Here is a 14,310-nt window from a genome sequence, read left to right on the forward strand (position 1 = left end):
TGACGGTCCAATGACAGGCAAGTGTTTTTCAAGGGCACCCAAAGTCATGGATTAGCCCCACACGGTTTCTTGAAGTCTGCCTACCAGCTTTCCATTTAATTCAATATTTAAAACAGCCCAGGCGAGCACACACCCACCATGTGGATGGTCTAATTCTTCACTAATCACAACAAAAGAAACATATGTATATTGTGGTCACAATTCTATAGTTAAGGCTGACTTCCTCTGTAACTTTGTTACAAAATGAAAATTCACCACACTTGGCAGGCCGTTGATCAGACCAAATTTGAACACCCATGGCACATTTGCTAATGTTTTGTTAATGTTTTCATGCCTAAACGGATTGCTGAAAAACCATCCTCGTGCACTGATCTTTCCTTAAAAGCCGAAAAAAACATTTTAGGCTATGATATCTCAAAAACTGACATTTTGTTTTTGAAAATATTGCCCTATAACTGGGCCCTGGCAGTTGGGCATGCCACAAAGATGTTGAAAATGACTTCAGCCAAACTCGAGATACTGAATTTAGAAATCTAAAAATATGCACAGTCGATGAGGAGAGACAAACAAAAGGAACTTCATACCACCCAACACAAACACACATCTACAGCACACACAGCGTGTTATGCATGTACATTACATTCAGAATCTAGGAACTGTCAAAGGGTTCTGAGAGTCAGATCGAAGAGACCTGGATGGTACTTAAGGGGTCAATTTAGCCTGAAGGTACTTGGCGCCAGATTGACGAATTACACAGTGAGCAATGCAGAGGATCTTAAATTTAATGTGACTGCTCACTGGGAGCCAGTTAAACTGCTGAGAAGACCCTGAGAATGAGACGATTAGCTTCAAGTACCAGCCGGGCTGCAGCATGTTGAAGTATGTGGAACTGCTGATTTAAGAAGGCTTGTTGTCCCAAATAGATACCATTGCAGTAATCTAGGGACCTCAAAACAGATGCCGCCACCACTTTATCTCGAGATTCAGCTGGCAAAAAAGGCAGCGTTTTTTAAAGAATTTTCTACTTCATAAAGAGTTACATACCAACGAGATGTGAAGCTTACAAGAGCTAGAATGAAAATAGATATGGATGTTTAAGATTGTTCTTTCCTGTCTCCAGGTGAACCCTTGGGGAGACAGATCACACATTGAACATATGATTGTCCATGAAAGCCTCTCCCTATCACTGGAAGGACAGCATACATACTGCATGTTAGGAAAGATTTCCAATAATGGGTACTTTTCCATAAAGTTGTGAATCCCCCAACTTTTTGCTTTTGTCTGGCCATCCTGACCTGACTTTTACCAGTGGAGCCCAGCCTTCTGCTGCACTCCGCTGGGCTTTTGATCATCTTGTTAAGAGGAAACTGGCATGCCCTTCAGACTGTCAGTACTGGGAGACTTTGTTTCCCTTAGTAATTCACTTTGTTGCCATTTCTTGGCAACAATTTATCAGTACGCAATGTACATTCCAGTACAGTACACTGTGGTCCTTTTTTTCATTTTTAAGGCCCTAGACACCCTTGAAGGATTTCTGGTGAATGTACAAGTGTGCCCACGACAGAGCTGGTGGCAGAAGGTACTTTTAAAGCATTTTTGACTCTTTTCAATGGTCCAAACCGCGTTTACTGCACTTGGCTCAGAACAGTGGCTGGTGCCTAAAATGGCCATGCCACGAGGTCCTTTGTTCTGTTCTTTGGCCATTTTGTACCTTTGCCTTCCCCAGGTCGAGCAGACCCGGGAATGTCCTTATTTGTTCATGCAGACCCCCGCGCAAATTAAAGCTTTCACAGGCTTCTGCATGCCTTTCGTGTGTGCACCCTTGATGTGGGCTGGAGCAGTCTAGTTCCAATACACATCCTGGGTGCCAGGACGTCTGGTGTGCTGGGATGACTGGGACCACCATGGTCCGTGATTGGTCCACGTCTGGAATGGTTGAATGTGAGCAGATCTCTTATTGGTTTCTATTCGTTTTGGCACAAAGGAGATTCTGGATAAGAGAAGGCACTCTAAACCTATTCCAGGTCGATCGTCTGAGTTCCCACAGACCTTAGTAAAGGAGCCAAGTATCCAGAGCTGAAGAAGCAGCTCTGTGGAACCGCTGGTGACCCACTGCAAGGTTTGGCACCCAGACCCCATTGTTCTCCCATCGGAGCCCCTGTTTCTTATCGATCACTGAAGGCCTGCAAGGGCGCTTCGACCCATTGGAGTAGTGGGACTTACTATTCTCAGCACCTCCTGCTTAACCTGCAAACAAGTCTTTTCGGAAGTGTTCCTGGAATGCCAAGTGAACTGACTGGCTTGTACAGGACCTTTGTCTTGGAACCGCCGCTGTCTCGAGCTTTGGCTTGGGACATTGGGAACCATAAGCTGTTGGTAGTAGGCTCTCTTCCACCGAGTTTCATACAGCTTGCATTCCTAGGTCTGGAATTAGGAGGGTCCACCTGAACCCGAGCCTACGCAGTACCTGTGTCCCCTCGCTGTGGTGACGAGCTTTGTGGGAGCCTTGCTGCTGTGCCCCCCTCTGCCCTAAAATGAGCTACAGTAGAAGTGGCCGATCCCTTACCCAGAAGCAGAAAAAACACCCCTGTCCCGCAATGGACTGAGGTACTGGAACGCAGCCCCTGAAAGCCAGAGAGACGCGGAACTGCTGTACTCGAACATTAAAGCAAACTGGACTTGACTGGCAAAGTTTGGTCTGGAGGGCATCGAGGGTTGGTAAGTACTTGCAACACTTACCGGTGGCCCATGGCACATCCATAGACTTTTTTACGCACAAGTGTCCCCCAAAGGCCACTCTCCTTTGAAAGGGTAGCCTGTGGTACCATCCTATTCCCAATTCCTGGAAATTGTTCTGCCCTCTTATGGAGACCCTCCTTGAATAGGGGAACCTTATTCTTTATCACCTCACTTACCTTCCTGAGCCACTACAGCCCCTTGAAGAGACCCATTTTTTACTTAACCGCATGATCGAGTGCTCCTGCGCTGAACGTACTTTTGAGCACAAGGCTCCACACTTCGTAGAGATTGGGCTGCCTATTAGTTACGGGTTTGAGTTGTTGGAGGAATGCCTAAAGTATATCTGCACTGTATGACCCCCCTTCTGTTTCTGGTTGTGGATCTCGACTTGTTGAATATTACTTTAGACTAATAGTTACTGTATATATGTTTCCTAGTATAGTGTTGTGTTAGTATTGTTAATATTGCTGTGGTTTCACCTTGTGTTTGAGTTAAAAGGCCTTTAATAAATGTATAAGGGTTTTTGATATATACACCTGACTGTCAGTAATTTGTGGTGTCGTTTAGTGTGTGTGCTCATTGTGGGCTTTCAATCACCCTCACCCCTGATGAGACCTAGTCCTGACCGCCGCCACTGCTACCTTAATTAGTCTGGCCTGTCCAGAATGTTACCCTGTTCTAAGAAACTAGGCTGGCCTTCTGAACCTCTGCCTACCAGGTTAGAGTTCAGAAATCCATCTTAACACTGCACACCTGCACTTTCTATGGTCACATTTGTTAGTTCTTGCACAAAACATGTATAGGAGCTTGGGCATTGGGCAGTACCTAGTAAGGGACAGGAGATATTGCACACTCAAGATTCCAGTGTTAGTCGACTGACCATGCTAGTCAATTGGCCAGGCACCCTCTATTTTACGTTCAGCATACTTCTCTTCACCTGCCTGCAGCTCTAAGGGATTATGTGCCCAGGCTTATGGAGTGCTTTGAGGAATCCTGACTCCGCACAGAGAAAGAAAGAGAGAGAGAGAAAGAGAGAGACAGAGAGAAAGAAAGAGAGATAGAGAGAGAGAGAGAGAGAGAGAGAGAGAGAGAGAGAGAGAACCGCTATTTTAAGACTTCTAATGCTTTGTGATGACTTGCAAAGGCAAGTCTTTGAACGCTCACACCATTGAGAATACCACCGGCTAGGGACGAAAGGCACAAGTCGATCTTGTAAGGATAACACCTTTTAATCTCACACACAGATGAGAGCAACAGCAAAGAACTCTGCTGCTAAGAACGTTCTGCTGAAAAGTAGCACAAGCAGAATCTTATAAAGAAAAACATCATCATACATGACGCAATACATAGGTTAAAATCCTGTGCGGCTGGTTGGTGTGTGCCTATACAGATTCCGCTTTTTCACTTTTGAGTTTTATTAGTGTAAACAAAAGGGGAAAGTCACAAGAGAAAATAACAACTTTGTTCTTTGGTATATATGGAGAGCATCAACACACTAAGCACACACTAAACATACACTTAAACAAAGGGGCACATGCAATGTCACCAAAAAAACACACTCAAGACCAACAAACTAGACAATAAAATCACCTAACTGAAAACTCAATCAGAAATCCCTAAAACTCTGCTCAAATCTGTGGAGAAAACTGCCAAAAGGCCGCCCAAATGTGAGCATGCCCCGTGTACAACCTTCCATAGCATCCTATCGAAACCAACAAAGGAAAATGAAGTGAACTGCACCTTTCATAGAGGTGCACACTTCCTTTAAGAGATTTGAGGGCGATGAGAAGTTGAACAAGCTTGACAGATCTGCCACAGAGAGCTCGGAATTGGCTTTTCGAACCAGACACATAAAATCAGAGATTAGACCTGAAATGTCTAATCTGAAATGTTACCCAACCTACACTCATGGTATCGAATTAATCACGCCAAAAAGATACCAGTCATAATCGGGAGAATATCTTCCCAGTTAAAAAGAATGCATATGCTTTAGTTTCTGGAAAATCGGTGAGACCTTTTATTATATCAGAAAAGGCTGCACGAAATTGCCCAAGGTGTTTACCTGTGTCGGCTTGCAAGGTTTCCTCACAACGCTGTAGATGGCCGAAGCGTCATTGCTCTTCAGTGACACACTGCTCCGGTTCTTGACAAGGGCCCTGCAAGGGTTGCACATTTGATTTAATGGCAATCAAAATTTCAAATCAGAAACATCACTCATAGATGGGCCAATCTACGGTTCCATGTCATTTCATCGGGGGATGTTTTTTCGTGGGGTATTTTACAGCGATTTTTTTAATGAAAAAACCCATCGATTCTTTTAATTATTATTTCTGGGGCGGTTGCCCCCTCGGACCACCCCATTTTCTAAATAATTTGATGGGATTACCGCGACAAAACATCCCGCGATGAAAGGACGTCGTACCCAATCTACATACACACATGCACGAGCCCATAAATCACACTGTTAAATTATTATTTCAAAAGTATTTTAAGGAGGGCAGATCCTGGGCAGAGGGCTCTTAAGTTTTCACTGAGAACAAGGCTTTGTATCTTTCAAAGCAATGCTGGCACCACAAAACATTATTACTTAAGTGAAATCTTGGGGAACTGGGGGTTGCAGAAGAAACACATGCAGGGGTGTGTCCAAACACTGTGGGGCACATTGCAACTTTGCTGGTGTTGAATTAACATGCCAGTATTACCATATACTGGCACGTTTCTGCACCGGCAAAGTACAAGTAATGCCAGTGAAGTGGTGGAATTACCTCCAACTATAAACTGGAGTTAATTCCAACATCTTCCTGCAAAATAAAGCCAGTTTTACCAGCACTGGTACAATCTGTTTCGGTAATATCTTCAAATCCTCCATGGAGTCCTATTTACCACCTTTACCGGCACTCATAATCCGGCGGTAATACTGCCAGACTAGGTGCCAGGAAACAGTATTAACATTTGGCGGTATCTTGGCCGAATTACAGCCAGTATACCGGCATACTTATAATGAGGGCCTGTACAGAGCGCACCTATTATGTGGCAGACATACACCAACATATGCTCCATTGCAGGGTCCCCAGCCATGGCAGGAAAAAGGAAAAAAACAGGCAGCATAAATAATGTCATTGCAGGATGTCACATGTAAAAGACCCTTAGCCCAGATAATTTCTGAGAAGTGACATCATTCTTAATTCCTCTCTCCCCATGTTGTAAGACCAATGGCATTCTAGAAGGTGATTTCTTGACTTCATTAGGTGCAGAATCATAAGAAGATTGGAATAAATCTTGTTACGGAGCTCCTCATAGGGTAGTACGGCAGAGGAGTTTGGAAAAAAAATACATTCTTGTGAGTTGGCCATTTTATTCTGTGGCCTTCCTTGTTGTTATGCCAACCATATAGTCTCAGTTCAGAATCACTTTTGCTTCTCTCTTTTGTAACAATGGTTTTGGCAAAGTTGTGGCATGCACCTCATAAATTCGCCAAAATCAAAAAGGCTTTGAGAATCGGGATATTGCATATAGAGGCATTAGCTGTTGAGTGTGAGAATAAGAGTTGAAGGCGCAACAAGTTGTAAAGCTGGCTGGAGGAGCACATAAAGATATGCTGCTATTAGTTAATTAGATACATTCAGGAACAAAGTGGCACACATTCAAACATGAAGGACAATAGATATGAAAACAGCATTAAAGGGATCACAATTTCAGCCCTTCACTTTAGGGTAAATAGGTGTAGTAGGATAGTGAAAATGAACAATCTGGGGCTATCGATGATATATGAACTAGACGAGATTATATACTAACCCAGGAAAAAAGTGTGAATGTTATAGTATTAGGGGAATTCACACAGCGTAGATGGTTGATCTGCAGCCTCATTTTGTCCGAAAAAACAAATTCTACAGCTAAGTTAGGATTGTTGATTGAAATCATAGGTCCTGCTTTGTTTGATATTTGAGGTTTTAGGACTAATAACAGTCCCAGTGTGGAGGGCCTAAGATTTCTGCTATGGGCCTCATTACGAGGTTGGAGGTAGACTTGCCGGTTTTACCGGCAAGGTTACCTCCAAACTCGCATCCGGGTATGGCACCCGTGAACGGGCAATTACTGGGCTATTCCAGCCCATGCGGACCTGGTAATTGCCCTTTCGCGGGTGCCGGGCCTGGTACATCCCCATTCCCATTTGAGCCCCATAGGGCTGAATGGGAATGGGTAGGGTGGTAGCACCGGTACCGTTAATAATGGTACCGGTGCTACCATCATGTTCTGCTCGCGCGTGCCGGTACAGCCATCAGGTCAGACCTGGTGGCTCCAAGGGCACCTGCCAGAAGAACTCCTAGTATGGCGGTACGGTAGCAACGGTGCCGGGAGCAATACCAGCGCCGTTGTTGACTTACCGCCATACTTGCAATGAGGCCCAATGACTTAGTTACTGGTCAGATATGGGAGGTTAACTTCCCATGTACTGTAGCTCGGTGGACAGCACAGAGTAGTTTGAAGCCAGAACATAGGGTGTTCTGCCTTGGTCTGATGTGCATCTCCATTCATAATCCCAGGTTTATTAAAGCGGGTTGTGTTTGCAATAACTGAAGATGTTGTTAGATGTTCTTCACTGCTTTTTCTAGTCGATCTGGAACTGAAACAGGTTGAAAGGAGACCTTGATAAACAAGGGCAAATGAATGGGCTTCTTTTAAAATAAATGCTAGTCAGGGATCATTTGGAAGGCCAATGACTTTACATTGATACCATCATTTTTATAAACTGAGATTCTCTGACAAATGAGAAGCAGGACAAAACTGGCACTCTTTGATCTGTCGCCACATCTACAGCCATTGTAGCATAGGATCACCTATGAGCGCTTCCAAGCATAGCTTTTTTTGGATCACAACAGTGTCATCCACTAGGAAACAGGCTAAAAGATCACCAAGGGATATGGGGAACACTAGTGAGACTCCACAGACCTTATTACATAAAAGAACACAAAGAAATACTGTCAACAGTAAATTTTGACTACGTCAATGTTATAGCTGTGCCAAGCAATACCAACGGTGGTACGAAATTACACATTACTACTGACGCGATGCCATTAGTGCCTAAATACAACCAATGTTAAAATGATACAGCTACTGCAACATATATTCTATGCTTTCTAGCATCTGCATAAATTTCACTAGAGAAAAAGAGAACTGAAGCAAAAGACCAACGAGAATACAAGGCTTCCTGAGCCTGAACAAGAGAAAAGGGGTGGTGTGACCACAGGCAGGCCGTGGTGGACCTGAAAGTCCTTTACAATTCTGATACCCTTCCCGTTGAGATGTCACGGGCGAGCAGACCGAGGATGGAACAGAAAGACTGTGTGTGACACTGCAGAAGAAACAAGAAGCCAACCTGACAAGTGAAGGTCCCTGCCTTGTTACGAGCCCTAGTGATGTTATCCCTGAACAATCCAGGTAATGGGAAAAGCGGGAGACCCAGTAAGGGGATCGAAGATCATTTCTGGAACGTTCATACTCGTCCCAGTCAAGATAAAGTATTAAGCATACCTGAATATAGCGAGAATCATTACTGGAATGCTCATACTCATCCCAGTCAAGACAAGTGTTGAGAAAACCAGAAGGGAGTTAGAATCATTACTGGAGTGCTCATACTCGTCCCAGTTGAGCAAGACAAAGTATCATTATTATATGAAAAGGGGGAGAATTATTAGGGGGAGAATTATTACCGGAGCACTCATACTCGTCCCAGCAGAGACAAAATATCAAGAGTATATGAGAATCATTACTGGAACGCTCATACTCTTCCCTGTTGAGACAAAGTAATACAAATATATGAACAGAGGGAGAGATAAAGTATTAAGAATACCTGAAGAGAGTAAGAATCACTACTACGATCATACTCACTCCAGTCAAGACCAAGTAACAATAATACATGAGGAAAGTGAGAGTGATTACTGGAACACTCATACTCGTCTCAATCAAGATATTGGCCCTCATTACAGTTTCACTGGTATCCAGCTGGTGTTCCCAGCGGGATACCGGCAAAACTGCCTTACCATTACTGCCGCAGATATCCTGGTATTAATGGATATTAAGGACAGCAGAGATGACAGTAAGTTCCCATTCCATGGAGTTGCATAAGACCCCATGGGATGGGTTTGCCTGAATCACCAGCACTACCAGTGATTCAGGCATTTCTTTGCCAGTAGGGGCCTGAACTACCATTAGGTCAGGCATGCTGGAAGAGCCAAGGCTCCCTCCAGCAAACAAGTGTTTTGCCAGACCAGGGAAAATGCAGGTGCCGGATTTACCATCATTGTTTCCAGCATTTTTTCCGGAACGGCAAAGTCATAATGAGGGCAAAAGTGCCAACAATACCTGAAAAAGTGAGAATCAATACTGGAGCCCTCAAAATCGTTCCATTCAAGATAAAGATTTGACTTTAAATAAAAAGAAGATCTTAAGTTTGAATCAAGAGCAAGGAATCAACTTGTCCCATGAAAGAAGAGGGGCAAATATAACTAGCATACAATAAGAAGATAAGAAGGAAAGAACGCGTTATTAAGTAAAAGAGACGGTTGAAACCCTGAGGAACCCAGCATCAGGGCTGTATGATTTGAAAAAAGTAGTTACAAAGAACTGCCTATGGATACTTATTAAAATTAACTTTGTGGAAAATCACCTCACAGGACAAGTTAGTCGCTCTCTGGTACTTTTGTTGTCTTAATAGTGGTAGGGTTCGGATAGGTTGATTGATCTTGATTTGGACTCTCACTGATAGCTGACAAGAAGTACCTTTGATAGGTTTGATCGGTACGGAAAAACATTAGGATAGGGAAGAATAAGAGTTCTCACATTTAAATTAATAAACTACAGCAATGAGATGAAACGTCAGAGTCAGTGGGCCTCATTATGAGTTTGGAGGTAGCCATGCCATTAATAAGGGCATGACTACCCCAAACTTGGATCCGGGTCCGGGTCCCGCAAAAGGAAACTTACTGGGCTATTCCGACCTTGGAGGGCCCAGTAATTCCCTTTCGCGGGACCCGGACCCGGTACATCCCCATTCCCATTTGAGCCCCCATAAGGCTCAATGGGAATGGGGAGGATGGTAGCAGGGATACCGTTCATAACGGTACCGTTGCTACCATCCTGGTCTGACCAGGCGTTCAGAGCGGTCCCCGAGAGCAAACATGTAATGTTGTGGCATGGCAACAACAGTGCCAGTAGCACTACCAGCACCGTTGTTGCGTTACCGCAACATTCGTATTGAGGCCCAGTGTTCTTCTTCTGACCTGCTACAATTCATAATAAGATGATTGCAAAGACTTGTTAATTTGAATATAAACATTCCATTCCAAATTCCATTTCTACTGATCTAAAACTTATAAGCACAAATACATAATTCATTCATAAATCATTAATGGTAGACAGAGAATAAGCTTGAATTCATTGTAGATAAGCAAAAAATCTCAACTACTCTTGCATAATGCCTATTGGTAAATAATAGTTGGATAACATATTGACCAATCAAAAGTCTGAGTAGCCATAAATAACCAATTGTCTACTGGTGTCTTTGATGCCCGCTAGGTTACTCAGACTGCTTATAAATTAAGTAAGAACAGAAATGTTTTGATGTGCCTAAAACATTTCAGAGAAAGGACAGTCTGGTAGGATACGACCTCTTTTAGGGCTATATAATAAGCCAGTCCTTGTGGCGTCTTGTCAAAATAAAATGCCTATACTAAAAAAACATATTGCCAAATACTTGCAACTAAATGTAGAAAGAGTGTGGGATAGGGTTTTCAATAGAAAGAAGTGTTCACAAAATAATATGTCGGGATGTGATTGCCAGTGGTCTCCCTTCCACATGTTTTGAGCAGGGGACAAGGTGCCTTTCCTGAGAGCAGCACACACTCGAGCCTTCCCAGCAAGAGTCAACGGTTCTGTTTCATCTATCAGGTTCTCAAGTGCCAAGTCTGTTTAATCTCAAAAGTTTCTTGCCTTCGAAGGCCTGAAGTGTTCAACAAACAAACACAAAGTTCTGTTCCACGTATCTCTTGGGTGATGGGTTCACCCCTGGGTCCCGCTCTTCCAGGTGTAGACCCCTAACAAAGTTCCTTTTCTCGATGAACTTAGGGTGCTAATTTCTCACCCTTTGTCCCCTCTCTTCTGGGCACAGAAACCTCTCGAATCTCAGCCTCCCTCCACCAGGCTCACAATGGCTTTCCTCTCCTTCACAAATCTTAACGTCTTTTTAAACAGTTCCCATGGACATCCCTCTGCCGGGTTCTCCTTTGCCACTTAATATTCACTTTAGCATTATTCACTCTCCTTTACTTTTCAAATGGTTTTCTCTTCTTGATGCAGGATTCACTTCCCTTGCTTTCTTAACAGTTTGTCGGTCAAACACTTTGACTGTACAGGGATTTTGCTAGACCTCATGTATGACCACTTTGACCTGTCTTGACGGCTCTCCTACGGCCTTCTGGTATCAGTAGTTTCATTCAACTCGGGATCAACCACAGTTTCTTGAGTTAACACCCACTTGGTGCCAGTCCCATCTGCAGCTGGTTTTTCCTTAACAATTTTATAGCTCTTTGAACTTCCCGTCACAATGCTACTTGGTGATATTCATTCAACACAGTTCGGCTTATTATCATTTCACTCCTCGACTCACCTACTGTGATGAACTGATTTGGCTTTCTTTGTATCTGCAGTCAAGGCCAATACCACGGCAGCAGGAGTTGTCATTGCTCCGGCTAATCGGCATAGGCACGCTCTGTGTACAATTGACATCTACTGCACCACACTTGGGCTATTGTTCACGGTTTTATGTTTCCTCTTACAAAGGTTTTGCGGGTCTGGGATGGAAAGGGCAAGGTCGCTTCACTCCTTGTCACCCTCTCGGTCCCCGCTGCCTTTCTCCTTCCCTTGAAGTGCAGGGTCTGGATAGCTGTCTCCTTGTGCGGTCTGCATTGCTCGTAGTGTGCTTTTGTGCTCCACCTTTTATCCCTGTGTTGAAGGAAAAGGGCCGTCAGGTGTGTGATTCTGGTCAATTGCCTCACATTGCCTGACCCTTGTATTGGGACATGTCAAGTAAACAGCTCTGGTGTTGGTCCATTGTGTTTCGTATTGTGCGAAAGAGTTTGTGGCGGAAAAGGCGAGGGCAGTGTTTTCGAATGTCCTATGTGGTAGGATGGGGAAAGGTATTGAAAGAAGGGGAATGCTGCGTCTCACCCTCACCCTCGGTGTCCCACTCCCACTCCCCAAGGACCCCCTGTCCAGGTGATCCTCCCTCATTGGTCCACCCCCAGGAACTGGATCCAATAGCAGTTCTAATACTCATGTTGACACTGTTCTTCTGATTTACTACAGGTTACAATGTCGTCCACATATTGTATGACTGTGCTTACTATCTGTATTTTGCCTAGGTCCATCTGAAGGACCCTTTTAAATATGGAAGGTGACTCACAGTAGTATTGTGTAATATTAGATGTTTCCACTTCCGGTTTCTATATAGAATTTATCTCAAGTCCTGTGATTCCTCATGAAGTGGTATAGAAAAGAAGACATTCTTCAAATCTATTACTGTGAAGTGTGTAGATTCTGTTAGGATACTGCTCAGAATTGTCGCTGGATTTGTAACTAACAGGAATTCTGCTTCAACAATTTGGTTCAAAGAACGCAAATCCTGACTAAAACGCCATGATCCCCCTGTCACCTTTTTCACAGGATACACTGCAGTATTACACTGTGACTCTGAAGGCACCAGAATGCCTTGCTTCACTAGTGCAGCAATCGTTTCATTATTGTGCCGTGAACTTTTTAATTGGGCATCTTTGATAAAGCAAGCATGATAAGTGTTATTATGCAACTAAACTGGCATTTCAATGCAGCCAGTCTAGTCATTTCTTATTGTGATATGACATTTTGTAATGTTTATCTTTGGTAAAGCAAGCATGATAAGTGTTATTATGAAGCAAGCCTGGCATTTGTATGCAATCAGTCTATCCCTTTCTTACTGTGGCATGACAGTTTGTATTGGGCATCTTTGATAATGCAAGCATGAGCAGTGGCATTATTCTTACTGTGGCATGACATTTTGTAGTGGGCATATTTGATCAAACAAGCATAATATGTGTAATTGTGTAGCTATACTGGAATTTCAATACAGCCAGTTTAGCTATTTCTTCTTGTGATATGACATTTTGTATTGGGTATCTTTGATAAAGCAAACATGATGAGTATAATTACAAAGCTAGACTTTCATTTTTAGGCAACCAGTCTAGCCATTTCTTACTGTGGCATGATATTTTGCATTGGGCATTTTGATAAAACAAGAATGATCAGTGGTAGTATTCTTATTGTGGCATGACACTTTGTTTTAGGCCACTTTGATAAAGCAATCATGATAAGTTTTATTATGCAACCAGTTTAGCCATTTCCTATTTTGGAATGACTTTTTGTATTGGTCATCTTTGGTAAAGCAATCATGATACGTGTTATTCACAAAGCAAAACTGACCTTTTTGCAATCAGTCTAGTCATTTCTTACTGTGGCATGGCAGTTTTTATTGGGCATCTTTGATAAAGGCAACATGATCAGTGGTATTATTCTTTGATGGCATGGAATCTTTGATGAAACAAGCATGATGAGTGCAATTATGTAGCTAGACTGGCATTTCAATACAGCCAGTTTATCAATTTCTTATTGTGTTATGGCATTTTGTATTAGGCATATTTGGTGAAGCAAGCATGTTAAGTGTTATTATGAACAAACACTGTCATTTTCATGCAACCAGTCTAGCCCATTCTTACTATGACCTGATATTTTGCATTGGGCATCTTTGATAAAGCAAGCATGAAAAGTGTTATTATGTAGCTAGACTGCCATTTTGGTGCAGCCAGCTTGGATATGCTTTCATACGGTGGCTTGCATTTATTATGGTAAAGCCAAATGGAGTATGTTCTTACATGTGGAAACTGTCCTACATTGGTCCCTTTAGTACCCCTTTTGATCAGTTCAGGCTCCCACACTAGGCTGGGTCACTATGGGAGAATCATTTACGCACCACCAGTTAATAAATTCACCAGCCGCCTCTGATAACTTTCTGAATTGGGGCAGGCAGACATGCCTGTCAAGCCGAAAGGAGGTCAGAGAACACCTCTTGAACCATGGAAGCCGAATGCAGTACCAGTCTCCCAACTGGATTGGAACAGGTACCTGATGTGAGTATAACAGGACACCACGTGTCAGCCAATGATGGGTGTAGCGTTAGGGAGAGGTTGTGGATGGTTGCAGGGGAGGTAGGAATACTGGTAAGAGGGTTAGGATACAAATCTGGATAGGATGCAGGAATGTGGAAAGGCAAAACTGCATAGAACATAAATGAGCATGCACCTGGTCCTCCCTATCTTTCATGACGTGGCTAATCTATTGCAGACTCCCTACATTTGATAAATGTCCAACCTGCAAATTGACAAACACACAATGTGGCATAGAAATGAAAGCATGAATGGTGGAACACAGTGACGGCAGTAAGCAATATGAGCAAAATGAACACAGTAGACAAATATTGGCAAC

General features: G+C 43.3%; 1 protein-coding gene across 3 annotated transcripts in view; it reads right to left on the reverse strand.

Annotated features, from left to right (window-relative positions):
• Positions 1 to 14,310, reverse strand: part of LOC138450253 (B-cell receptor CD22-like) — a 695,432-nt gene that overhangs the window by 33,523 nt on the left and 647,599 nt on the right. For all 3 annotated transcript variants that reach the window (XM_069604828.1, XM_069604827.1, XM_069604826.1), the window contains one exon: positions 4,802 to 4,895. In XM_069604828.1, the coding sequence (XP_069460929.1) occupies positions 4,802 to 4,895 (94 nt within the window). The remainder of the gene's footprint in view (positions 1 to 4,801; positions 4,896 to 14,310) is intronic.

Source organism: Ambystoma mexicanum, chromosome 1p (genome assembly GCF_040938575.1).
Source record: "Ambystoma mexicanum isolate Mex_15411 chromosome 1p, UKY_AmexF1_1, whole genome shotgun sequence".
In the NCBI taxonomy this organism is placed as follows: Eukaryota; Metazoa; Chordata; class Amphibia; order Caudata; family Ambystomatidae; genus Ambystoma; species Ambystoma mexicanum.